At 40.1% G+C, this 27,612-nt stretch overlaps 1 protein-coding gene across 3 annotated transcripts in view; it reads right to left on the reverse strand.

The window, feature by feature from the left end:
- The window catches only part of cbarpb (CACN subunit beta associated regulatory protein b), a 57,828-nt gene that overhangs the window by 20,975 nt on the left and 9,241 nt on the right, over window positions 1-27,612 (reverse strand). For all 3 annotated transcript variants that reach the window (XM_062039353.1, XM_062039351.1, XM_062039352.1), the window contains exons 2-4: window positions 24,763-24,988; window positions 16,144-16,217; window positions 15,702-15,850 (exon numbers count right to left, since the gene is read on the reverse strand). In XM_062039353.1, coding sequence (XP_061895337.1) covers window positions 15,702-15,850; window positions 16,144-16,191 — 197 coding nt within the window. In that variant the 5' untranslated portion in view covers window positions 16,192-16,217; window positions 24,763-24,988. The remainder of the gene's footprint in view (window positions 1-15,701; window positions 15,851-16,143; window positions 16,218-24,762; window positions 24,989-27,612) is intronic.

A 27,612-nucleotide genomic window follows, 5' to 3' on the forward strand; every position in this document is an offset into this window, starting at 1 on the left:
AGGTCCTGCACTGCCTCTCTCGTCCTTCACTCTCACTTTCCTCATCCGCGAATCTTTCATCCTCGCTCAAATTAATGGGGTAATCGTCGCTTTCTCGGTCCGAATCTCTCTCGCTCCATTGAAAACAATGGTAGAATATGAGGAGTCCTTCCTCTGGTGATGTCACGCTACTTCCGGTACAGGCAAGGCTTTTTTTATCAGCGACCAAAAGTTGCGACCTTTATCCTCGTTGTTCTCTACTAAATCCTTTCAGCAAAAATATGGCAATATCGCGAAATGATCAAGTATGACACATAGAATGGATCTACTATCCCCGTTTAAATTTAAAAAAATCATTTCAGTAGGCCTTTAAGCCACACCGGTTGATGGATTGTCTGCGCATTAAACATACGAGTATTATTATGGTGTGTGTATGAGGACCGCAAAATGGCACCTATTAGCAGACATATTACCTGGCGTTTTGTTTCGCTATATTATCGAAAACCAATATTTCTTACCTTCTGGTAGCTGCTGATGTGTATTTGGGATCTGCATAAGACCTGAAAATGTGCGCGCATCTGCAATTGTAGTCCGTGCCGACATCGTAGTCATAAGCTTCTTCTCTTTCTCTACCTTCTTATGTGGCATTCATCCTCCGCTGTTGCCATTTCTAATATAAAGTAGTGTAAAGTTCTTACTTATATCTGTATATATATATATATATATATATATATATATATATATATATATATATATATATATATATATATATATATATATATATATATATATATATATATATATATATATCCAGCTATGAAAGAAAATGAAAAACGAGTAAACGGGTTTACATAATTCACCCTCTGAACTTAAATTTTTAGAGGGTTCCGGTAGGACGTTTTTTCACGGGACACATTTCCGGCGTTGATGTTGCATTATTGAACCACGGGTGAGGAGATGCTGCTCCGTTATTGATTTAAGTAAAGTCTGAATGTTATTAAAACAGTTAGCTCCATCTTTTGCATACTTGCCAACCTTGAGACCTCCGATACCGGGAGGTGGGGGGTGGGGGCGTGGTCGGGGGTGGGGCGGGGGCGTGGTTAAGGGCGTGGTTAATAGGGGAGTATATTTACAGCTAGAATTCACCAACTCAAGTATTTCATATATATATATATATATATATATATATATATATATATGTATATATATATATATATATATATATATATATATATATATATATATATATATATGTATATATATACATATATATATATATAAATATATATACATACATATATATATGTATATATATATATATGTATGTATGAAAAAAGCTATATATATATACATTTATATATATTTATTTTATTATACATATAAATAAAATAAATACTTGAATTTCAGTGTTCCGCGGGCTATCCAGTAGATGGCAGTATTGTCCTGTTTAACTTCTCCTCCGTTCATGACTCGGCCACCGTGTTCAATGGAGAAGTCTGTTCTACAAAATGTACAGGCAACATAATTACATACCCCTTCCCCTTCGAACTGTCCTGGATGAACTGAAATTCTTGTTTCCATTCGTTTTGAAACTTGCAAGCGTATTTCTTCATCTTGCTTGTCAACGGCGTCGCCATGTCTGTAACTTCCTCGTTCTTCTGCTTCGTCTCCTTGTTGAGTGTGCAGTTGTGCACTCTACTCTCTAAAAGCCGTAGATGTTATGACGTCATTAGGCAGGCAAGCTGTTTTTATTGTGGGAAAGCGGACGTGAGAACAGGCTGTCCCCACTCAGGTCCGCATTGGAGCTGGAGGGGGCGTGGCCTCCAGCTCCGGCTGAATACCGGGAGTTTGTCGGGAGAAAATTTCTGCCGGGAGGAGGCGCTGAATACCGGGAGTCTCCCGCTAAAAACGGGAGGGTTGGCAAGTATGATCTTTTGACACTTCTTCCACGCCCGTCCTTGCACGCTACACCTCTACAACAGAGATGACGGGGAGAAGGCGCTGTCGAAGGTGAGTCACGTCGGTAAACCGCCCACAAAACGGCGCATCCTGAAGAGACGCTCAGAAAGCTACTTGAAGATTGTAATAATAATCTATGCAACATTTTGACCAAAGAACCACCATTACATGTTATGTAGACCACAAGGAAGTGTTTTAAATTTAGAAAAAAATCATAATATGACCCCTTTAATGCGCCTTATAATCCGGTGCGCCATTTGTATGAAAAAAGACCTGAATAGACCCGCTCATCGGCAGTGCGCCTTTTAATCCGGTATACAGTACATACTTTTTATTAATTGCATATTTTAACTACCAAAGATCAACATCTCTGTTTCTCTGTTTCTGCCATCTCTATTTGTTATTTTTTGTGTCATTGTTGTGATGCGGCGAAGCCCTCTGTGAAAAGTTGCCGAGCAAACAAAACGGGGCTGTCCTAATGACAATTGTATAAACTGGTTAAAGGGCACTGTGGAGGGGGGCGTGGTCGGCGCGCCTCCTGCGGGAATGGAGTGTGTATGGCCCGGCTTCGAAGCCCAGCTGACAGGTGAGTAGATTGCCCAGCTGGGGCTAATTGTCTAATCACCTGTCTGGAACGGCGGCTAAAAGAGAAGCGCACACACCCGAGGACAAAGAAAGAGCGAGAAACCACGAGCATGCGTGACTGAGAAGTCCCCCACCCTGGTGTACATGCCAATAAAGACTTGTTCAAACCTGCTTCCGGGCTCAAGAAGATCTTTCGGCCTCAGGAGAACCCTCCCCACACAAAGAGACTTTTACATCTGGTGCCCAACAGTCCTGAGGACCAAATATGTCTGCGCCCGACCCACTGACGGCGCTAGGGCAGGTACTCGCGGAGGTGACAGCGGCGAGCCAGCAACAGTTAGAGGCGGTCCGACTCCAGGTGGTCCAGCAAAGCCAGATACTGCAGTCGCTGATGGACCGGGTCGGAGCGGGGCCGCCAACATCAGCGGCCGTCACCGTGCAGCGAATGGCGGAGACGGAAGACCCCCAGGCCTTCCTTGACATCTTTGAGGCCACGGCGGCGGTGTGCGGATGCCCGGAAGAAGAATGGGGGGTGTGACTGCTGCCGCTTCTGGCGGGGTAGGCACAGCGGGCGGTGCTGGACCGGACCGGCTGCACCACGGAGGACCACCGACGCCAGTTCCGGGCGCTGCGCCTGGGACCGGAGGACCGCCCGTTCGTGCTAGGGCAGCAGCTGCGGGACGCGGCGTCGCGCTGGCTGCAGCCCGGGGACAGCGACGGCCGGGTGGTGGAGCTGGTCGTCTTGGAGCAGTTCCTGTAGGCGATCACGGCGCGGACGTCGGCCTGGGTCCGCTACCATCGGCCGTGAGACCTGGTAGCGGCGGTGACACAGGCGGAGGACCACCTGGCGGTGCATCGCGAGGCGCGGAGGGAGGAGAGGATGGCGGAGGCAGCCAAACGGTCCTGCGGCGTAGCACGACTGACGTATCTGCTACTGTCTCGTAGGTCCCGACGGGTCCTGTACCAGCGCCGCGCCGACCACGCCCCCCTCCACAGGGACATATGATAATTTTCCTCTTTTCTGACTGATACATATTGCTACAATGTTTTAGATACTTGTCTTAACCGGGACCCATTACGCAAAACCAACTTTCCTCCCTTTTGGTACCTATTTTTGTGTTTGTGGGATATGCATGAGTCAAACCGTGCAGGCATGGCGTAGATATCTATAAAACACCCTTTGGCTTTCTTCAAATTTGTATTTCTCTCTGGCACTCATTGAAGGCGGACGCTTTTCCTTCCCTCTCCCTCATCTCTCCTGCTTGCTTCTTTGTTTGGTCTGAACTTTCTTGGAGCCTCTTTTCGCACCGCTCTCCAAAATGAAAGCAATGAAATTGATCCACTGGCCTCTTAATGAAATTGACAAGATCTTTTCGATGAGAAGCTCGGGATCGGGGGAACCTGCCTGTCCTGACGGAACGGTTGTTGTTGGACACTTGGGAGAAGGGGAGTGCCGCATGCCTGGTGACCCTTTCAGTCAAGTACATTGTAGATATCTACTTATTTGGAATCATGATAACAGGATATCTGCTGATTGGAGTAAGCTGGCAGCCGTTCAAGGTACACTATATTGCCAAAAGTATTTGGCCACCTGATTTGACTCACATATGAACTTGAAGTTCCATCCCATTCCTAACCCATAGGGTTCAATATGATGTCGGTCCACCTTTTGCAGCTATTACAGCTTCAACTCTTCTGGGAAGGCTGTCCACAAAGTTGCGGAGTGTGTTTATAGGAGTTTTCGACCATTCTTCCAAAAAAGCATTGGTGATGTTGGTCGAGAAGGCCTGGCTCTCAGTCTCCATTCTAATTCATTCCAAAGGTGTTCTATTTGGTGCAGGCCAGTCAAGTTCATCCACACCAGTCTTTGTCATCCATGTCTTTATGGACCTTGCTTTGTGCACTGGTACACAGTCATGTTCCACAAGGAACAGTTTGGAATTGTCCAAAATGTTTTGGTATCCTGGAGCACTCAAAGTTCCTTTCACTGGAACTAAGGGGCAAAGCCCAACTCCTGAAAAACAACCCCAAGCCATAATCCCCCCCTCCACCAAATTTCACATTCGGCACAATGCGGTCCGAAATGTACCGTTCTCCTAGCAACTTCCAAACCCAGAATATTTAGAAGCAAGGAAATTTCACAACTGGATTTGTTGCACAGGTGGCATCCTATGACAGTTCCACGCTGGAAATCACTGAGCTCCTGTGAGCGGCCCATTCTTTCACAAATGTTTGTAGAAACAGTCTCCATGCCTAAGTGCTTGATTTTATACACCTGTGGCCGGGCCAAGTGATTAGGACACCTGATTCTGATCATTTGGATGGGTGGCCAAATACTTTTGGCAATATAGTGTACCTCAAACCTGCCACAAATGATTGAAGGATGGGCAGACTTTGTAATTTAGGACTAAATAGCAAACGGGACAACATCTTGGAGACAATGTCTGCTCTGCCTGGTGAAGTATGATGAATTTGAAGACCAGAAATAGACAATTAGAGTGAAAAATGTAAATATGTTTTCACTCGCTCTAACGCAAACAGTAATCTAGATTGTTTTCCCTGGCAAGGTCGTTACTTCGAGATTCTCCCAAAAGGACAGTGCAACGCTAAAACCTCCTTCCCTGTCTCTCATGGAGATGCGCCTGCAGTTGGTTGACTTTTGTTGAACAGACAAACTGTGTTATTGCAATAACACACTGTGAGAGCACAAAGGTCACGGAACAAAACCACTCTGCAGGCTTACCCACACAAAATCCATCCACGTACCCCATCGCCCTACATCCCACGCCTTAGCCGCTTCACCCCGCGTGGTATGACCGACAACATAGCAGCGCCCCTGGTGGCGGCAGCTTCGGGCCGGATGCCCGCCCCCTGACCCTCGTTGCAAGTCTCCAGTTGTATGTCGTGATATTTATAAGTGCTTTGTTCGAGGTTTTTTCCTGGTCTCAAACATTAACCCCACCACTCTAGGAGTTTAGTTAGGGACTTACTTTTTTTCTCCTCCGTTTCCTCCCATGTTAACCATTTTTTCCTTACTTTTCTACGGGGCGCTGCCCATGTGGCAACCCGATCAGTGTTCCCATTCTGTTCACCCTGTAACTAAATGTCGACTCATTGACGGGTTTGTACTGAAAATTTAATTTTGTTGTATTTTTTTAAGTGCAATGACAATAATGTTCCATTCATACTTCCTACAAACGATCCGTTTGAAATATGCCCCATTTGTGATGTTTTCCCATTGGTGACGTTAACGAATATCTCCACATATGATAAAGGTTAACCCGAAGAGCTTTGCGCGAGTCCGCCATTGTAGTCTGACCTTGTAGTCGATAGGTTTCTTCTTTTTCTCTATCCTCTTGTTGTGGGGCACAAGCATAGTCCAGTGTCGCCATTTCTGATACAAATGAGCGTATAGTTCTCACTTTTATCCGTCAGTAGACTCGATATGGAAGCGCTAAAGTCTACAACACAAATATCAAACTCAAGGCCCGGGGGCTAGATCTGGCCCGATATATTATTTTATCTGGCCCGCAAACACCTGAAAATGATATGTGTCAATAAAGATGTGTCAATAAAGTACTTAATATTTTCCCACTAAATGTAATGGATTTGTTCCATTTTGACAGAAACAATATATGTACTGCTTGAAATTGCATACCTTTTAAACTTTAATAGTATCCATAATTGCAACAAATATTACAAACCTCGTTTCCATATGAGTTGGGAAATTGTGTTAGATGTAAATATAAACGGAATACAATGATTTGCAAATCATTTTCAACCCATATTCAGTTGAATATGCTACAAAGACAACATATTTGATGTTCAAACTGATAAACATTTTTATTTTTGCAAATAATCATTAACTTTAGAATTTGATGCCAGCAACACGTGACAAAGAAGTTGGGAAAGGTGGCAATAAATACTGATAAAGTTGAGGAATGCTCATCAAACACTTATTTGGAACAACACACAGGTGAACAGGCAAATTGGGAACAGGTGGGTGCCATGATTGGGTATAAAAGTAGATTCCATTAAATGCTCAGTCATTCACAAACAAGGATGGGGCGAGGGTCACCACTTTGTCAACAAATGCGTGAGCAAATTGTTGAACAGTTTAAGAAAAACCTTTCTCAACCCGTTTATCAACAACACCCAGAAATGTTGTCGGCTTCGCTGGGCCTGAGCTCATCTAAGATGGACTGATACAAAGTGGAAAAGTGTTCTGTGGTCTGACGAGTCCACATTTCAAATTGTTTTTGGAAACTGTGGACGTCGTGTCCTCTGGACCAAAGAGGAAATGAACCATCCGGATTGTTATAGGCGCAAAGTTGAAAAGCCAGCATCTGTGCTGGTATGGGGGTGTATTAGTGCCCAAGACATGGGTAACTTGCACATCTGTGAAGGCGCCATTAATGCTGAAAGGTACATACAGGTTTTGGAGCAACATATGTTGCCATCCAAGCAACGTTACCATGGACGCCCCTGCTTATTTCAGCAAGACAATGCCGAGCCACGTGTTACATCAACATGGCTTTATAGTAAAAGAGTGCAGGTACTAGACTGGCCTGCCTGTAGTCCAGACCTGTCTCCCATTGAAAATGTGTGGCGCATTATGAAGCCTAAAATAGCACAACGGAGACCCCCGGACTGTTGAACAAGTTAAGCTGTACATCAAGCAAGAATGGGAAAGAATTCCACCTGAAAAGCTTCAAAAATGTGTCTCCTCAGTTCCCAAACGTTTACTGAGTGTTGTTAAAAGGAAAGGCCATGTAACACAGTGGTGAACATGCCCTTTCCCAACTACTTTGTCACGTGTTGCAGCCATGAAATTGTAAGTTAATTATTTGCAAAAAAAAAATAAAGTTTATGAGTTTGAACATTCAATATCTTGTCTTTGTAGTGCATTCAACTGAATATGGGTTGAAAATGATTTGCAAATCATTGTATTCCGTTTATATTTACATCCAACACAATTTCCCAACTCATATGGAAACGGGGTTTGTACACTATATTGTCATACTTTCTTTTTCGTCTAAATACAAATAAATACAAATGCTTAACTTTACATCAACCTACCCATCAAATAAATGTCAATAAAAATGACAATACATTTTACGTTGTTATTAAACCTACACTGACCTTAGTGTAAATTGAAAAAAACGACTACTGTTTTTTGCGTAAAAATTCTGTTGACTGAGCTGCAGGTTTTTGACCGTAAAATTTACAGTTGATGTTTTTAACGGTTTATTACTGTATATTGAAAGACGGTACATTTTGTTTTTACGGTAGAAAAACTGGCAGCAAAGTTGCCAGAATAAAAAAATAACGTGTACTGTTTTTCCATTAATGTTGTAAAAACCAATGTAAATTTAACACAAGAATTCTGGCAACTAAGCTGCCACATTTTTCTGTAACCCCCGCCCCCTCAAAAAAACAAACAAACAAAAAACAGTGGTACTGTTTCTCCGTTTACCGTAAAATGCTGTAAAAAAAACAAACTAAAAACCCCCACTATATTTTACAGTAACATTTTGTAAATGTAAAGTTTTTACTGTAAAATCTACAGTCTACTTAAAGGCCTACTGAAATGATTTTTTTTTATTTAATTGGGGATAGCAGATCCATTCTATGTGTCATACTTGATCATTTCGCGATATTGCCATATTTTTGCTGAAAGGATTTAGTAGAGAACATCGACGATAAAGTTCGCAACTTTTGGTCGCTGATAAAAAAAAGCCTTGCCTGTACCGGAAGTAGCGTGACATCACAGGTTGAAAGGCTCCTCACATTTTCCCATTGTTTACACCAGCAGCGAGAACGATTCGGACCGAGAAAGCGACGATTACCCCATTAATTTGAGCGAGGATGAAAGATTTGTGGATGAGGAACGTGAGAGTGAAGGACTAGAGTGCAGTGCAGGATGTATCTTTTTTCGCTCTGACCGTAACTTAGGTACAAGCTGGCTCATTGGATTCCACACTTTCTCCTTTTTCTATTGTGGATCACGGATTTGTATTTTAAACCACCTCGAATACTATATCCTCTTGAAAATGAGAGTCGAGAACGCAAAATGGACATTCACAGTGACTTTTATCTCCACGACAATACATCGGCGAAGCTCTTTAGCTACAGAGCTAACGTGATAGCACATCGGGCTTAAATGCAGATAGAAACAAAATAAATAAACCCCTGACTGGAAGGATAGACAGAAAATCAACAATACTATTAAACCATGGACCTGTAAAAACACGGTGAATGCTTTCCAGCCGGGCGAAGCTTAACAATGTTGTTGCTAACGACGCCATTGAAGCTAACTTAGCAACGGGACCTCACAGAGCTATGCTAAAAACATTAGCTATCCACCTACACCAGCCCTCATCTGCTCATCAACACCCGTGCTCACCTGCGTTCCAGCGATCGACGGAGCGACGATCATAGATGCGGCCGGCGGCCCGGAGACGGGGGAAGTCAAGGTGAGGTCGGCGGCTAGCGCGTCTGCTATCCATCTCAAAGTCCTCCTGGTTGTGTTGCTGTAGCCCGCCGCTAATACCCTACAAATCCCACCTACAACTTTCTTCTTTGCAGTCTTCATTGTTCATTAAACAAATTGCAACAGATTCACCAACACAGATGTCCAGAATACTGTGGAATTTTGAGATGAAAACAGAGCTTTTTTGTATTGGATTCAATAGAGTACCAATACTTCCGTTTAACTAGTGACGTGACGCGCATACGTCATCATATATAGACGTTTTCAACCGGAAGTTTAGCGGGAAATTTAAAATTGCACTTTATAAGTTAACCCGGCCGTATTGGCATGTGTTGCAATGTTAAGATTTCATCATTGATATATAAACTATCAGACTGCGTGGTCGGTAGTAGTGGCTTTCAGTAGGCCTTTAAAACAATGTATATAATTAATAATGAAATCCGTTACAAGCGGCCCTCTGATGGCAGCCATAACTGCCATGTGGCCCTCAATGAAGACGAGTTTGACATCCCTGATCTACAACATGGCTGACGAGGAGAAGATGCAGTCGAAGGTGAGCCACGTAAATAAGACCGCCCACAAAAGGGCGCATGCTGAAGAGCCAGTCAGAAAGCGGTTTGAAGACGGTTTGTAAAACAATCTGTGCAACATTTTGACCAAAGAACCACCATTACATGTTTTTGTAGACCACAAGGAAGTGTTTTACATTTAGAAAACAATTATAATATGACATACTTGAGGATGAGGATGACATAATTATTTGGACATTAACCAAAGGTCTAAGCCAGCCTTTAGGCTCTGAGAAAACAAAAACAAAAAAAGGTGGGATAAAGTATTACTTTTATCTAATCGTGGCATGTGCATAATAACACCGGCGTGCAACATGCATTGACATAAATGCTGTTAGAAGCAGCTTTTTGATGTGATCTCACCTTGACAATCTATCATGTTCATGACGGTTATTTCCGAAGTTCGAGGAACAATAGCGGTGGTGACTTCCGGATATTTTTAAACTGTACATTTTCAAAAGGTAAATCCTGATACTTTTGGAGACGGAGAGATATTTTGCAATCTGGGAAGACCTCCACAAACAAACAGACTCAAAATAGTCGTTTTAAATCTGATTGTGTAGCAAAAAATTACAAATTTACACCACAGCATATTCAATACATATAATCCAGACCACAAGGAAGTGTAAAACCAGTGAAGTTGGCACATTGTGTAAATGGTAAATAAAAACAGAATACAATGATTTGCAAATCCTTTTCAACCTATATTCAATTGAATAGACTGCAAAGACAAGATACTTAGTGTTCAAACTGGTAAGCCTGGTTATTTTTTTGCAAATATTAGCTCATTTGGAATTTGATGCCTGCAATACGTTTCAAAAAAGCTAGCACAAGTGGCAAAAAGACTGAGAAAGTTGAGGAATGCTCATCAAACTCACCTGTGGAACATCCCACAGGTGAACAGGCTAATTGGGAACAGGTGGGTGCCATGATTGGGTATAAAAGCAGCTTCCATGAAATGCTCAGTCATTCACAAACAAGGATGGGGCGAGGGTCACCACTTTGTGAACAAATGCGTGAGCAAATTGTCCAACAGTTTAAGAACAACATTTCTCAACGAGCCGTTTCAAGAAATTTAGGGATTCCGCCAACTACGGTCCGTATTCAGAGAACCTGGAGAAATCACTGCACGCAAGCGGCAATGCCCGTGACCTTCGATTTCTCAGGCGGTACCGCATCAAAAAGCGACATCAGTGTGTAAAGGATATCACCACATGGGCTCAAGAACACTTCAGAAAACCACGGTCAGTAACTACAGTTTGTCGCTACATCTGTAAGTGCAAGTTAAAACTATATTTTGCAAAGCGAAAGCCATTTATCAACAACACCCAGAAACACCGCCGGCTTCGCTGGGCGCGGGCTCATCTCAGATGGCCTGATGCAAAGTGGAAAAGTGTTCCGTGGTCTGACGAGTCCACATTTCAAATTGTTTTTGGAAACTGTGGACGTTGTGTCCTCCGGACCAAAGAGGAAAAGAACCGTCCGGATTGTTATAGGCGCAAAGTTCAAAATCCAGCTTCTGTGATGGTATGGGGGTGTATTAGTGCCCAAGGCATGGGTAACTTACACATCTGTGAAGGCACCATTAATGCTGAAAGGTACATACAGGTTTTGGAGCAACACATGTTGCCATCCAAGCAACGTCTTTTTCATGGACGCCCCTGTTTATTTCAGCAAGACAACGCCAAGCCACATTCTGCATGTGTTACAACAGCGTGGCTTCATAGTAAAAGAGTGCGGGTACTAGACTGGCCTGCCTGTAGTCCAGACCTGTCTCCCATTGAAAATGTGTGGCGCATTACGAAGCGTAAAATACGACAACGGAGACCCCGTACATCAAGCAAGAATGGGAAAGAATTCTAGCAGAAAAGCTTCAAAAATTAGTCTCCTCAGTTCCAAAACGTTTACTGAGTGTTGTTAAAAGTAAAGGCCATGTAACACAGTGGTAAAAATGCCCCTGTGCCAACTTTTTGCAATGTGTTGCTGCCATTAAATTCTAAGTTAATGATTATTTGCCAAAAAAAAAAAAAAAAAACGTTTCTCAGTTCAAACATTAAATATCTTGTCTTTGCAGTCTATTCAATTGAATATAAGTTGAAAAGGATTTGCAAATCATTGTATTCTGTTTTTATTTACGAGTTGCACAACGTGCCAACTTCACTGGTTTTGGGTTTTGTGGATCAAAATCCTCATAGGTCAACTTTAAAGGATGTGGAAGTGCAGCATCTTGCTTTGGCACAGCTCTTACACTAGCTCGAGCAGTGTTTTTCAACCACTGTGCCGCGGCACACTAGTGTGCTGTGAGATACAGTCTGGTGTGCCGTGGGAGATTATCTAATTTCACCTATTTGGGTTCAAAATATTTTTTGCAAACCAGTAATTATAGTCTTCAAATTATGTGTTGTTGTTGAGTGTCGGTGCTGTCTAAATCTCGGCAGAGTAACCGTGTAATACTCTTCCATATCAGTAGGTGGCAGCAGGTAGCTAATTGCTTTGTAGATGTCGGAAACAGTGGGAGGCAGTGTGCAGGTAAAAAGGTGTCTAATGCTTAAACCAAAAATAAAACAAAAAGTGAGTGCCCCTAAGAAAAGGCATTAAAGCTTAGGGAAGGCTATGCAGAACAAAACTAAAACTGAACTGGCTACAAAGTAAACAAAAACAGAGTGCTGGACAACAGCAAAGACTTACTGTGGAGCAAAGACGGCATCCACAATGTACATCCGAACATGACATGACAATCAACAATGTCCACTCAAAGAAGGATAAAAACCAATGAAATATTCTTGACTGCTAAAACAAAGTAGATGCGGGAAATATCGCTCAAAAGAAGACATGAAACTGCTACAGGAAAATACACAAAAAAGAGAAAAAGCCACCAAAATAGGAGCGCAAGGCAAGAACTAAAACTCTACACATAGGAAAACAGCAAAAACCTCAAAATAAGTCACAGCGTGATGTGACAGGTTGTGACAGTTCACCTATTTTGAGACAAGAGCTATAGTGACGCATGCTTGGTTATGGTTTAAAGGCCTACTGAAATGATTTTTTTTTATTTAAACGGGAATAGCAGATCCATTCTATGTGTCATACTAGATCATTTCGCGATATTGCCATATTTTTGCTGAAAGGATTTAGTAGAGAAAATCGACGATAAAGGTAGCAACTTTTGCTCGCTGATAAAAAAAAGCCTTGCCTGTACCGGAAGTAGCGTGACGTCACAGGAGGTAATATTCCTCACAATTTTCCTTTGTTTACAATGGAGTGAGAGAGATTTGGAGCGACAAAGCGACGATTACCCCATTAATTTGAGTGAGGATGAAAGATTCGTGGATGAGGAACGTTAGAGTGAAGAACTAGAGGCAGTGCAGGACGTATCTTTTTTCGCTCTGACCGTAACTTAGGTACAAGCTGGCTCATTGGATTCCACACTCTCTCCTTTTTCTATTGTGGATCATGGATTTGTATTTTAAACCACCTCGGATACTATATCCTCTTGAAAATGAGAGTCGAGCACGCGAAATGGACATTCAAAGTGACTTTTATCTCCACGACAATACATCGGTGACACACTTAGCTACTGAGCTAACTTGATAGCATCGTTCTCAAATGCAGATAGAAACAAAATACATAAATCCCTGACTGGAAGGATAGACAGAAGATCAACAATACTATTAAACCATGTACATGTAACTACACGGTTAATAATTCTCAGCCTGGTAAAGCTTAACAATGCTGTTGCTAACGACGCTAAGGCTAATTTAGCAACTTAGCAACCGGACCTCACAGAGCTATGATAAAAACATTAGCGCTCCACCTACGCCAGCCAGCCCTCATCTGCCCATCAACAGCCGTGCTCACCTGCGTTCCAGCGATCGACGTCGCGACGAAGGACTTCATCCGTGGGTTTGGCGGCTAGCATCGGCTAGGCGTCTGCTAAGTCCTTGTTGTGTTACTACAGCCAGCCGCTAATACACCGATCGATCCCACCTACAACGTTCTTCTTTGCAGCCTCCATTGTTCATTACACAAATTGCAAGAGATTCACCAACACAGATGTCCAGAATACTGTGGAATTATGAAATGAAAACAGAGCTTGTTGTATAGGATTCTCCGGGCTCCGAATACTTCCCTTGTCCTCGTGACGCCACACGCATACGTCAGCATAATAAAACGTTTTTAACAGGAAGTGTGGCGGGAAATTTAGAATTGCACTTTATAAGTTAACCCGGCCGTATTGGCATGTGTTGCAATGTTAAGATTTCATCATTGATATATAAACTATCAGACTGCGTGGTCGGTAGTAGTGGCTTTCAGTAGGCCTTTAAAGTCATACCCAACAATTGCGACGACGACTTTTTACTGTCAACTGAGTTTTGTTTTTTAATGATTTCTGCTGGTGGTGTGCCTCCGGATTTTTTTCAACGCAAAAAATGTGCCTTGGCTCAAAAAAGATTGAAAAACACTGTCCTAGAGTGTTGGTTGATATCGGAAATGAAGTGCTGGACAGTATCGGCATATCAAAAATCTTTAATTAAAAACGCCAATATAAGCCTCTGTACTGCTAAGCAATTATGTTGCTCCGTGTGAACCCGCCTGTTACCTGCACAGGACTATATATCAATGTAGGACTTCACAGTCTGTTAGTTATAACTTTGATTAAATCATGAGTAATGGGGGTTTTGTGTGTGTCTGGAAGACTTCTCAGGAGGTGCACTTTAAAATGAAGAAAAACACATTTTAAACCCAATGCTAAATTCAGTTATGTTTAGAGATTTTTGCCGATATCCGATATTCCGATATTGTCCGACTCTTAATTACAGATTCGGATATCAACCGATACCGATACATACAGTCGTGGAATTAACACGTTATTATGCCTAATTTTGTTGTGATGCCCCGCTGGATGCATTAAACAATGTAACAAGGTTTTCCAAAATATATCAACTCAAGTTATGGAAAAAAATGCCAACATGGCACTGCCATATTTATTATTGAAGTCACAAAGTGCATTATTTTTTTTTAACATGCCTCAAAACAGCAGCTTGGAATTTGGGACATGCTCTGAGAGCATGAGGATGTTGAGGTGGGGGGGGGGGGGTATATTGTAGCGTCCCGGAAGAGTTAGTGCTGCAAGGGGTTCTGGGTATTTGTTCTGTTGTGTTTATGTTGTGTTACGGTGCGGATGTTCTCCCGAAAATGTGTTTGTCATTCTTGTTTGGTGTGGGTTCACAGTGTGGCGCATATTTGTGACAGTGTTAAAGTTGTTTATACGGCCACCCTCAGTGTGACCTGTATGGCTGTTGACCATACAGGCATTCACTTGTGTGTGTGAAAAGCCGTAGATATTATGTGACTGGGCAAAGGCAGTGCCTTTACGGTTTATTGGCGCTCTGTACTTCTCCCTACGTCCGTGTACACAGCGGCGTTTTAAAAAGCCATACATTTTACTTTTTGAAACAGATACCGATCATTTTGAAACGGATACCGATAATTTCCGATATTACATTTTAAAGCAGTTATCGGCTGGTAATATCGGCAGTCCGATATTATCGGACATCCCTAGTTACACTACCGTTCAAAAGTTTGGGGTCACATTGAAATGTCCTTATTTTTGAAGGAAAAGCACTGTACTTTTCAATGAAAATAACTTTAAACTAGTCTTAAATTTAAAGAAATACACTCTATACATTGCTAATGTGGTAAATGACTATTCTAGCTGCAAATGTCTGGTTTTTGGTGCAATATCTACATAGGTGTATAGAGGCCCATTTCCAGCAACTATCACTCCAGTGTTCTAATGGTACAATGTGTTTGCTCATTGGCTCAGAAGGCTAATTGATGATTAGAAAACCCTTGTGCAATCATGTTTACACATCTGAAAACAGTTTAGCTCGTTACAGAAGCTACAAAACTGGCCTTCCTGTGAGCAGATTGAGTTTCTGGAGCATCACATTTGTGGGGTCAATTAAACGCTCAAAATGGCCAGAAAAAGAGAACTTTCATCTGAAACTCGACAGTCTATTCTTGTTCTTAGAAATGAAGGCTATTCCACAAAATTGTTTGGCTGACCCAAAACTTTTGAACGGTAGTGTATGTTAAAAGACAAAATGGTCCACCTGGCACAACATTGACCTCCTCGACAGCAACGGCGGCAGGTGATGAGGAGGATGGAGACGAAGATTAATGTCCCCACCAGGAAGATGGAGAGGATCACCAGGAGAAGCACGTAGCCATCTTGCTGCTCCTCCGTCTGCGGTGGTACCTCCTAAGACAAATGAACAGAACAAACATGTGAGTAGTCTCTAGTTGCCAACGTGATGTCAAAGTTACCTAGCAACAATTCCGCTAATGACAAAAGCTACTGGATAGATACAGTCCATCATCATGTTGTTTCTCTAAGAGGGGAAATTAAACTTGGATGAGATCCCTGATTTAATCATTCCCCTCGTCCAGATCAGGAAGTTGTTTATTAGCCGGTCCAGCGTGGCCAAAGGAGCACACAGTCCGAGGGGAAATGGCTTCGCCAGCAAACATACAAACACAGGAAGTTTGACTTACTGTGGAGTTTTCTGGTGGGATGTTCCAAACGGTAGACTCATAGCTCATGGTCCAGGCCAACTATGGAGTCCCCCCTGGGAGAGACACAGAGGAAATGGCTGTTACCGGAGCTGTTCATGCAGTTACAAACACAGAACACACGGACTCTCTCTGCACAAGCTAGTACTATCGACTTATACTTACACATACATTAATTGCACGGTGCGTTTAATGAAAACATTTATACACCACAGGAATCTGAGCTGGTTTAAGTTGACATCATCAATCTATGATCTTTTGACATTTGACAAATGTTGGGCTAAAATTAAGGGTGTAACGCAGGGGTGTCCAAACTTTTTCCACGGAAAAATTAAAGCATGTGGGGGCCAATTTGATATTTTTCATTTTCAAACCATATCAAAATATATGCATTTTTTATTTATTTTACCTTTAGGGGTCCCGGGGACCATAAAGGGTCTCAGTCATTAAAATGTTAAAAATAAGTCAGATTATTATTTTTTTTAAATTATTTAACGCTTACAGTAAATCTCTATATCAACTTCAAGTTGATATAAAGTAATACAAATTAAAAAAAAAATTTTTATGGCTTTTCTGTCAAAAACAACTTAGTTTTTTTATAGTAAAACTGAAATATGCAGTATTTAGTAATTAGAGCCCTAAAAGATCAATAATGCAGGACACCGTTGATTTTAATTATTTCATATTTTTGAGTAATCACAGTGAAAAGATAAATAAAAAAATCACTAAATATATTTGGGATCCAAAAGGTACCCCACTCATAAAGTGATAAATCTTTATTACACTTAAGTTACGAGATCAACTTCAGATATATCTGTCGATTTTATGCTGGAACTATTATTTTGTTTGTTTTATGCGCTTTTGTCAAAGAAAACTTTGATGTTTTTATATGGCTACTACACAATATATGCAATATTTACCACATGAAACATTTTAAAGTGAAATATTTGAAGTAATTGGAGCCCTGAAAATAATTCATTATAACATGGATTTTTTGGTCTTTTTTTTTTTTTTTTTGAGCAATGGCAAAAAAAAGAAAAATGAAGAATGACAAAAGAAAAAAAAAACAGCCTGCATGGCAGCTTTTGTGTCAACATTGCAACTTTTTCTCGTTAGATTTCACCTCATTCCACTTTTTTTAATGTTCTTTTTTATTTTTAGAATAGTATTTCCAGAATGTGTGGCGGGCCGGTAAACAATTAGCTGCGGGCCGCAAACTGGTTTAAGTTGTGTGCTTTAAGACATCATCAATCTATGATCTTTTGACATTTGACAAGTGTTGGGCTAAAATTAAGGGTGTAACACAGGGGTGTCCCAACTTTTTCCACTGAGGGCCGCACACGGAAAAATTAAAGCATGTGAGGGCCAATTTGATATTTTTCATTTTCAAACCATATTAAAATATATGCATTTTTTATTTATTTTACCTTTAGGGGTCCCGGGGACCATAAAGGGTCTCAGTCATTAAAATGTTAAAAATAAGTCAGATTATTATTTTTTTTTAATTATTTAACGCTTACAGTAAATCTCTATATCAACTTCAAGTTGATATAAAGTAATACAAATTAAAAAAAAATGTTTTATGGCTTTTCTGTCAAAAACAACTTCGTTTTTTTATAGTAAAACTGAAATATGCAGTATTTAGTAATTAGAGCCCTAAAAGATCAATAATGCAGGACACCATTGATATTAATTATTTCATATTTTTGAGTAATCACAGTGAAAAGATAAATAAAAAATCACTAAATATATTTGGGATCCAAAAGGTGCCCCACTCATAAAGTGATACATTTTTATTACACTTAAGTTACGAGATCAACTTCAGATATATCTGTCGATTTTATGCTGGAACTATTATTTTGTTTGTTTTATGCGCTTTTGTCAAAGAAAACGTTGATGTTTTTATATGGCTACTACACAATATATGCAATATTTACCACATAAAACATTTTAAAGTGAAATATTTGAAGTAATTGGAGCCCTGAAAATAATTCATTATAACATGGATTTTTTGGTCTTTTTTTTTTTTTTTGAGCAATGGCAAAAAAAAGAAAAATGAAGAATGACAAAAGAAAAAAAAACAGCCTGCATGGCAGCTTTTGTGTCAACATTGCAACTTTTTCTCGTTAGATTTCACCTCATTCCACTTTTTTTAATGTTCTTTTTTTATTTTTACAATAGTATTTCCAGAATGTGTGGCAGGCCGGTAAACAATTAGCTGCGGGCCGCAAATGGCCCCCGGGCCGCACTTTGGACACCACTGATGTAACGGTACACAAAAATTTCGGTCCGGTACATACCTCGGCAGTATTTTCGGTACAGTAAGAAAACAACAAAATATAAATTTTTTGGTTATTTATTTACCAAATTTGTAAACAATGGCTTTATCCTTTTAACATTGGGAACACTATAATAATTCTGCCCAAAAATAGAAATAGCTCTGTGTGTGATGGATGTGAGCCACCACTAGACTGATCAGTGCAACAGCAGGCAGTCATGAATGCTGAGGATAATAATAACATACATTTACACACAGGGTCGATTGCTAGGGTTAATGTGGTCAACATGTATAAAATAAAATCTAAATAAGATAAGGCTCAGAATGGTTTCTTAACAAAACCTTTCTACATATAAAGTGCTTTTTTTGATTGATTGATTGAGACTTTTATTAGTAGATTGCACAGTACAGTACATATTCCGTACAATTGACCACGTCAATATGGTCTTAAATCTGGTGCTACAAAAACACCAACAGCATTTGTTATTGCTTTAGCCCTGCCTGACTCGCCGAGTAGAGGCTGCTTGAATGCGGTGTTTGCACGACGCTCATATTTCTCTTCGTTGAAGCGATGTTCACTTAGGGGTGGTGCTGCTTCAAAAGGGTTAGCATGTTTGACGTGTTGGCAGAGCAAGGTTTCCCACACATTCATTTATTTGTGGCGGCCCGCCACGAAATAATTACGTCCGCCACAAATCATATAGTTGATGTAGATGCCCATATAGGCTGTTCAGATTTACTTTACAAAAGAGAAGTGTAGGATACTTCTCTTGTTGCCTTACTTGTATTTGACCACTACTGTTTTCTGTTTATTTGTTACTGACTGTGGCAGGACACCTCTGCCTCTGTTTCACTTTATGTTGCTGGTAAATAATATGGTTGTAGTAGTAGGCTAAAGTTAAATTATTTATTATGCACTAATTAAAGGGGCAGAGCTTTAAGAGACATTTTAGCTTTTATATTTTATAAGATATATTTTTTGTAAGAACCACAATTAATAAATATATTTCAGTGAATAACTTATTGTTCAAATCTGTATATAAATATGTACATAAAGTGTTGTAATTATATTGTAAAATGGATGGATGGATGGATGGACGTTTAAAACAAAACTGTTATTATTAATTAGTAAGTATACATTTTTTGAGCCTTTTTAGAGAAAATCATATCATTGTAGTAAATTATGCAAATTACTCGATGATGTCATGGTGACCACGTCCATAGCCACGCCCCCACCGCCACAGGTATCTTGGCAGTTTATGGGAAACACTGCAGAAGCATACCCTACTGCCTACCCTCTCGTCCTCCATTGTTGTATCGCACCGCGAAGCCGAAGTGTTCCCAAACGGGAGATCTTAACGAGGCAGGAGGGTCTTCCAGCTCTGACTTTTACATGTTGTCGTAGCCCGGTCGCTGCTAGCATGCCATGTGTTGTGCCTCGGTGTGCATTGTTTACACAACGTGCGGTACGCTACTTAATATGTCCGTGTGGAAACTCGTTCGGTACACCTCCGAACCGAAACTCCCGTACCGAAACGGTTCAATACAAATACACGTACCGTTACACCCTTAGCTAAAATAGCAACATAACCCATCCTGTACGTTGGTCGATAATCTGGAATGGATTGTTGATTAATCGTGTCTTGGAAACCACAAATCTCATGTAAAGAATATACAACATATAGTAGCAAGAAACACGTCAATAATGAACAAAGCAAAACATGTTCTGGACCAAAAATCACTTCATATCCTCTACTGCTCACTAGTGTTACCATATCTGAGTTATTGTGCAGAAATATGGGGAAACAACTACAAATGTGCACTTCATTCACTAACTGTGTTATAAAAAAGTTTAATTAGAATAATACATAATGTTGGATACAGAGAACATACAAACCCTTTATTTATTGAATCACAAATATTGAAATTTAACGATTTGGTGCATTTGCAAACAGCTAAAAGGATGTACAAAGCTAACTATAACCTGCAACCCAAGAATGTACAACAATTCTTACCAACAAAAGAGGAGAAATATAATCACAGAGAAAAATCGAATTTAAAACATTTGTATGTTCGCACACCACTTAAAACCTTTAGCATATCAGTATGTGGAATTAAATTATGGAATGGATTAAGCAAAGAAATCAAACAATGTACTAATATGATTCAGTTTAAGAGACTGTTCAAACTACAAGTGTTCACAAAGTACACAGAACAAGAATTATGATGAACAAATGATTATTTATGTATTTAATATTTGTTTACTTACTATGGTATATTGTTTGTTTATTATTTATTTGTTCACTCTTATGTTACAGAGAACAAGGAAATGGGATAAAATTGCTATGGTATGAAAAGGGGTAGGATTGAATAGGATCTGCTTCTTCCTACTACTTGTCGGACGTGCTGTAATGAAACAACTGGAAATATGTGATGCATTACATTGTATCATATGCATGTTACAAATCAACTGAAACTGAACTGAACGGAACAGAACATTGAGGCAAAAAGGCAGTACCTGGCTGAAACCAGCAAAAACGCCCCTTACCATGATGACATTTAACCTCTAAAGGCCTTAGTGGCAACATGCGTGGACAGCACCTTTTAGCTCTTATTTCCAAAATTGTGTACACTACTGAATTGGGGTCTTATGCCGACATATGGACACTTATACTGCTATCTGGTGGTGTCAGAAGAGTATAACATAAAATGGAATTTGGAAAAAAAAGTGTAAAAATAAAAATGAGCATGTCACTACACATGAAGTACACGTGTGTGTACTTATGGACTAAGTACATCATATCCAAAGATGATTTTTAGTTTTTATTCTAATCAGGATCCAATAAGCCCAAATAGCAAAGAGAAATTAAAAAAAGCATGTAAACAAACAGCTTGGGCTTTAAGAGGTATGCATTAAAGGCCTACTGAAATGAATTTTTTTTTATTTAAACGGGGATAGCAGATCCATTCTATGTGTCATACTTGATCATTTCGCGATATTAAGGACAAGTAGTAGCACGACAGGTAGTAGCGTAGTGTCATTCCTACCTGTCGTGTAGATATCGTTACAACTACTACTTGTCGTGCTACTACTTGTCCTTGTACCTGTCGTCGTAGCGGTAAGCTGTTCCTGTTAGCTATTTGTAGTTTGCTTTCTCCTACCTCTTTTGTTTTGTGTTTTCTTGTTAGCTATTAGCTGTTTCCAGTTTTTCTGTTTGCTGGTTCCTGTTTTCAGTTTCGGCTATTCCTAGTTCCTGGTTTGTGTTTTTACCTTTTATTTTATGAACATTAAATCATGTTTTCCTGGACAATGCCTGCCGCCATCTCTGCATCTTGGGGTTCGTCAACAACTCGTTGTGACAATTCGATTCAATAAATAAAAGGGTCAACACGAATTATCACGGTATGGCGATAGTATTAAAAGCCCCATCGTCGGCCCAATTTTATTTTACTGTATTGTATGTCGTCTATATCGCGCAGTCCGAGCCCGCATTGGCAATTCAATGCAACACTGGCGTTGAAATAGAAGTTTAGAACATTTTCGAGAAATTATCTCTTACTGTCAACATATTATTGAAACAACAATTAATCAAATTAGGTCAAATGCCCATCTTTAACCCTTGTTTTAATTTTTTATTAAAAGAAAAATTATACAATTAATTAATTTTTCAAACTGAGACTCACTGACTTTGACTCATTTTCTGTGAAGAACATATATCAGAATACATATTTAATGACCACACACCATACACCCCCCTACACATTTCTATTACATATAAGATGTCCGGGCTAATAGAAGTGTGGAAATCGATGTTCTGTGTACCACACACACACACACACACACACACACACACACACACACACACACACACACACACACACACACACACACACACACACACACACACACACACACACACACACACACACACACACACACACACACACACACACACACACACACACACACACACACACACACACACACACACACATCAGGCCAAGACAGGAGGAGGACAGAGTGTAGGTACACAGAACATCAGAGGGTCAAATGTGCGAGAAAATGAGAGCAGACAGTGTTGACAAACAATGTTGCAACCTTGTGTGGGAACCGCAGGTGCAGAAACACAAAAGAAGAATCCCTGTGGGATGCAGAAACTGGCAGATACATTTTCCGTGCAACGTTCATATTGTTGTTACTCAGCCAGCGTTTGTGGGTCTGATGGACCCGTTGCGTTTTGTGGCTTTTAATGCCTCACAATCAAACACTTTGATGTTAAAGGCCTACTGAAAGCCACTACTACCGACCACGCAGTCTGATAGTTTATATATCAATGATGAAATCTTAACATTGCAACACATGCCAATATGGCCGGGTAAACTTATAAAGTGCAATTTTAAATTTCCCGCTAAACTTCCGGTTGAAAACGGCTTTGGATGATGACGTATGCGCGTGACGTAGCCAGTGAAACAGAGGTATCGGTACCCCATTGAAAACAATACAAAATAGCTCTGTTTTCATCTCATAATTCCACAGTATTCTGGACATCTGCGTTGGTGAATCTTTTGCAATTTGTTTAATGAACAATGGAGACTGCAAAGAAGAACGTTGTAGGTGGGATCAGTGTATTAGCGGCTGGCTGTAGCAACACAACAAGGAGGACTTACTTGGATAGCAGACGCGCTAGCCGAGCTAGCCGCCAACCGCATCTGTGATCGGGTGAAATCCTTCGTCGCGCCGTCGATCGCTGGAACGCAGGTGAGCACGGGTGTTGATGAGCAGATGAGGGCTGGCTGGCGTAGGTGGAGCGCTAATGTTTTTATCATAGCTCTGTGAGGTCCGGTTGCTAAGTTGCTAAGTTAGCTTCAGCGTCGTTAGCAACAGCATTGTTAACCTTCGCCAGGCTGAGAATTATTAACCGTGTATTTACATGTACTTGGTTTAATAGTATTGTTGATCTTCTGTCTATCATTCCAGTCAGGGGTTTATTTATTTTGTTTCTATCTGCATTTGAGCCAGATGCTATCACGTTAGCTCAGTAGCTAAAGAGCTTCGCCAATGTATTGTCGTGGAGATAAAAGTCACTGTGAATGTCCATTTCGCGTTCTCGACTCTCATTTTCAAGAGGATATAGTATCCGAGGTGGTTTAAAATACAAATCCGTGATCCATAATAGAAAAAGGAGAGAGTGTGGAATCCAATGAGCCAGCTTGTACCTAAGTTACGGTCAGAGCGAAAAAAGATGTTACTAACTGCATTCTAGTCCTTCACTCTAACGTTCCTCATCCACGAATCTTTCATCCTCGCTCAAATTAATGGGGTAATCGTCGCTTTCTCGGTCCGAATCGCTCTAGCTGCATTGAAAACAATAGAAAAATACAAGGAGGCGAACAACTGACTACGTCACGCTACTTCCGGTAGGGGCAAGGCTTTTTTTTATCAGAGACCAAAAGTTGCGAACTTTATCGTCGTTGTTCTATACTAAATCCTTTCAGCAAAAATATGGCAATATAGCGAAATGATCAAGTATGACACATATAATGGATCTGCTATCCCCGTTTAAATAAACAAAAAAAATTTCAGTAGGCCTTTAAAATACTGAACAGATGTTTATTGGGATAAGGTAAACATCTGTACAGTATTTTAACATAACACTTTTATGTTAAAATACTGAACAGATGTTTATTGGGATAAGGTAAACATCTGTACAGTATTTTAAGATTAAAGTGTTTGATTGTGAGTCATTAAAAGCCACAAAATGCAACGGGTCCATCAGACCCACAAACGCTGGCTGAGTAACAACAATATGAACATTACACAAGGGTTAAACCATATGTTTTGCTACTTGATAGTGTGTTGGCTGACGTTGCAACTATTTAGTGTGTAAAACAGAAGGAAACACATTGATGGAAATACTCAACCATGGAAAATCTCTGAGCAAAATACAAGTGTACCACTCACGTGCTGCTCATGCATGCGTTAAATCAGCCTGGAAAAGCTTGAGTGTGTAAATCATCAGCCACAAATCATACTATCATATCAACATATAATGCATAATTATACTTCCCACACAGAAACCTCAGCCCTTCCTACTAATCAGAAGCTCAGGTCCATTGGTGCTGCCTGCAGATCATGGCCATTAATCCTGCCTCTGCAGCACCAAACACCCCCACACACGCAAGCACAACCTGGATACTCACCACAGCATGGAGGAAGCAACATGCCCAACGCTTACTGCAGCAACTTCAGCACCCCGGCTTGTAAATAAACACAGCCTTGTCTAAAATCTAGCAGCTGCTTCCTTCCAGCTCGGGCGTCTTACCCTGATGGTGGGCAATGCGCATCAGCAGTAGCAGCAGCAGCAGCTTTGGATGTGTGTGTCAGGCGAGCTCGTGTGTGTAGCTTGAGAGAATCCGCCTCAGCTCCCTCGGTGCATCCTCGGTACGAGCAAAAGATGACTGAATTGCCTCCAACCCCCTTCAGCTCAGCTCAGCTCAGCAGCGGCCCAGTGGCCTCGGAGCAACAGGACAGCATGGCTGCATGCATGGCTAGGAACAACAAGAAGAAGAAGAAAAAAAACAGGCAGCAGAATGGTTGGTTAAATGCCAAGTTGGACATTACGCAAGCAGGAGATGCACCTGAGAGACAACACACAGGCTCCGCGTCTTAATGGATGTTTAGTTTAATAATGGAACACAAGAGCAGACATTAATCCCACACTTTAAACTGAATGCAATTAAACGGGAGTGCTGATGCTCAAGTAGACAATTATGTTTTGGGACCCATTAACTCTACCTAGCAACAAGTCCCCAGGAAAACACAACACCTCATACTTTTAATTTCTTTTGTGTAACACTTCAAGGATGTTGAAATGTTACTTAAAGGCCTACTGAAACCCACTACTACCGACCACGCAGTCTGATAGTTTATATATCAATGATGAAATCTTAACATTGCAACACATGCCAATACGGCTGGGTTAACTTATAAAGTGCAATTTTAAATTTCCCGCTAAACTTCCGGTTGAAAACGTCTATGTATGATGACGTATGCGCGTGACGTCAATCGTTGAACTGGAAGTATTGGTACACCATTGAATCCAATACAAAAAGGTCTGTTTTCATCTCAAAATTCCACAGTATTCTGGACATCTGTGTTGGTGAATCTTTTGCAATTTGTTTAATGAACAATGAAGACTGCAAAGAAAAAAGTTGTAGGTGGGATCGGCGTATTAGCAGCGGACTACAGCAACACAACCAGGAGGACTTTAAAATGGATAGCAGACGTGCTAGCCGCCGACCTCACCTTGACTTCCTCCGTCTCCGGGCCGCCGACCGCATCTATGATCGTCACTCCGTCGATCGCTGGAACGCAGGTGAGCACGGGTGTTGATGAGCAGATGAGGGCTGGCGTAGGTGGATAGCTAATGTTTTTAGCATAACTCTGTGAGGTCCCGTTGCTTAGTTAGCTTCAATGGCGTCGTTAGCAACAGCATTGTTAAGCTTTGCCAGCCTGGAAAGCATTAACCGTGTATTTACAGGTCCATGGTTTAATAGTATTGTTGATTTTCTGTCTATCCTTCCAGTCAGGGGTTTATTTCTTTTGTTTCTATCTGCATTTAAGCCCGGTGTGCTATCACGTTAGCTCTGTAGCTAAAAAGCTTCGCCGATGTATTGTAGTGGAGATAAAAGTCACTGTGAATGTCCATTTCGCTTTCTCGACTCATTTTCAAGAGGATATAGTATCCGAGGTGGTTTAAAATACAAATCCGTGATCCACAATAGAAAAAGGAGAGAGTGTGGAATCCAATGAGACCTTGTACCTAAGTTACGGTCAGAGCGAAAAAAGATACGTCCTGCACTACACTCTAGTCCTTCACTCTCACGTTCCTCATCCACAAATCTTTCATCCTCGCTCAAATTAATGGGGTAATCGTCGCTTTCTCGGTCCGAATCGCTCTTGCTGCATTGTAAACAATGGGGAAATGTGAGGAGCCTTTCAACCTGTGACGTCACGCTACTTCCGGTACAGGCAAGGCTTTTTTTTATCAGCAACCAAAAGTTGCGAACTTTATCGTCGTTGTTCTCTACTAAATCCTTTCAGCAAAAATATGGCAATATCGCGAAATGATCAAGTATGACACATAGAATGGATCTGCTATCCCCGTTTAAATAAAAAAAAATCATTTCAGTAGGCCTTTAAAGCAATGCTGAACAGTTGAAAACGGTTTCCTTCAGCAACAGTTTAGCCTTAGAATGGATGATTTGTTGTTCTGCCCATTTTCCTATTAGCTCCAGACAGTTGATATTTCATTCTCGTGTGTTTTATAGTTAATGCAGAACAATTATCTGTACAACGACAAAGCTACTCTGCTTTTGGCCTATGGGGTAGTTCTGATTGAGCTTAATGGATTGTGCTTAACAACATGTCGTTGTGACACGACAAAATACAACATAATCGCTTAATTTATTGTTTGTATGCTTAAGGCGGTTAACTTATTTTTACAGTTAGGCATGTTACTTAAACCATTACCTAGGACAGTTGAAAAAGGGCTTTTGAGGCCAACAGTTTGGCCTTGAAATGGATTATTTTGAATTCCTGGTATATATATATATATATATATATATATATATATATATATATATATATATATATATATATATATATATATATATATATATATACACATTATATATATATATATATATATATATATATATATATATATATATATATATATATATATATATATATATATATATATATATATATATATATATATATATACATATATATACACATTATATATATATATATACACATTATATATATATATATATATATATATATATATATATACACATTATATATATATATATATATATACATATATATATATATATACATTATATATATATATATATATATATATATATATATATATATATATACATTATATATATATATATATATATATATATATATATATATATATATATATATACATATATATATATATATATATATATATATATATATATATATATATATATATATATATATATATATATATATATATATATATATATATATATATATATATATATATACATACAGTACAGGCCAAAAGTTTGGACACACCTTCTCATTCAATGTGTTTTCTTTATTTTCA

Source organism: Entelurus aequoreus, linkage group LG27 (genome assembly GCF_033978785.1).
Source record: "Entelurus aequoreus isolate RoL-2023_Sb linkage group LG27, RoL_Eaeq_v1.1, whole genome shotgun sequence".
NCBI lineage: Eukaryota > Metazoa > Chordata > Actinopteri > Syngnathiformes > Syngnathidae > Entelurus > Entelurus aequoreus.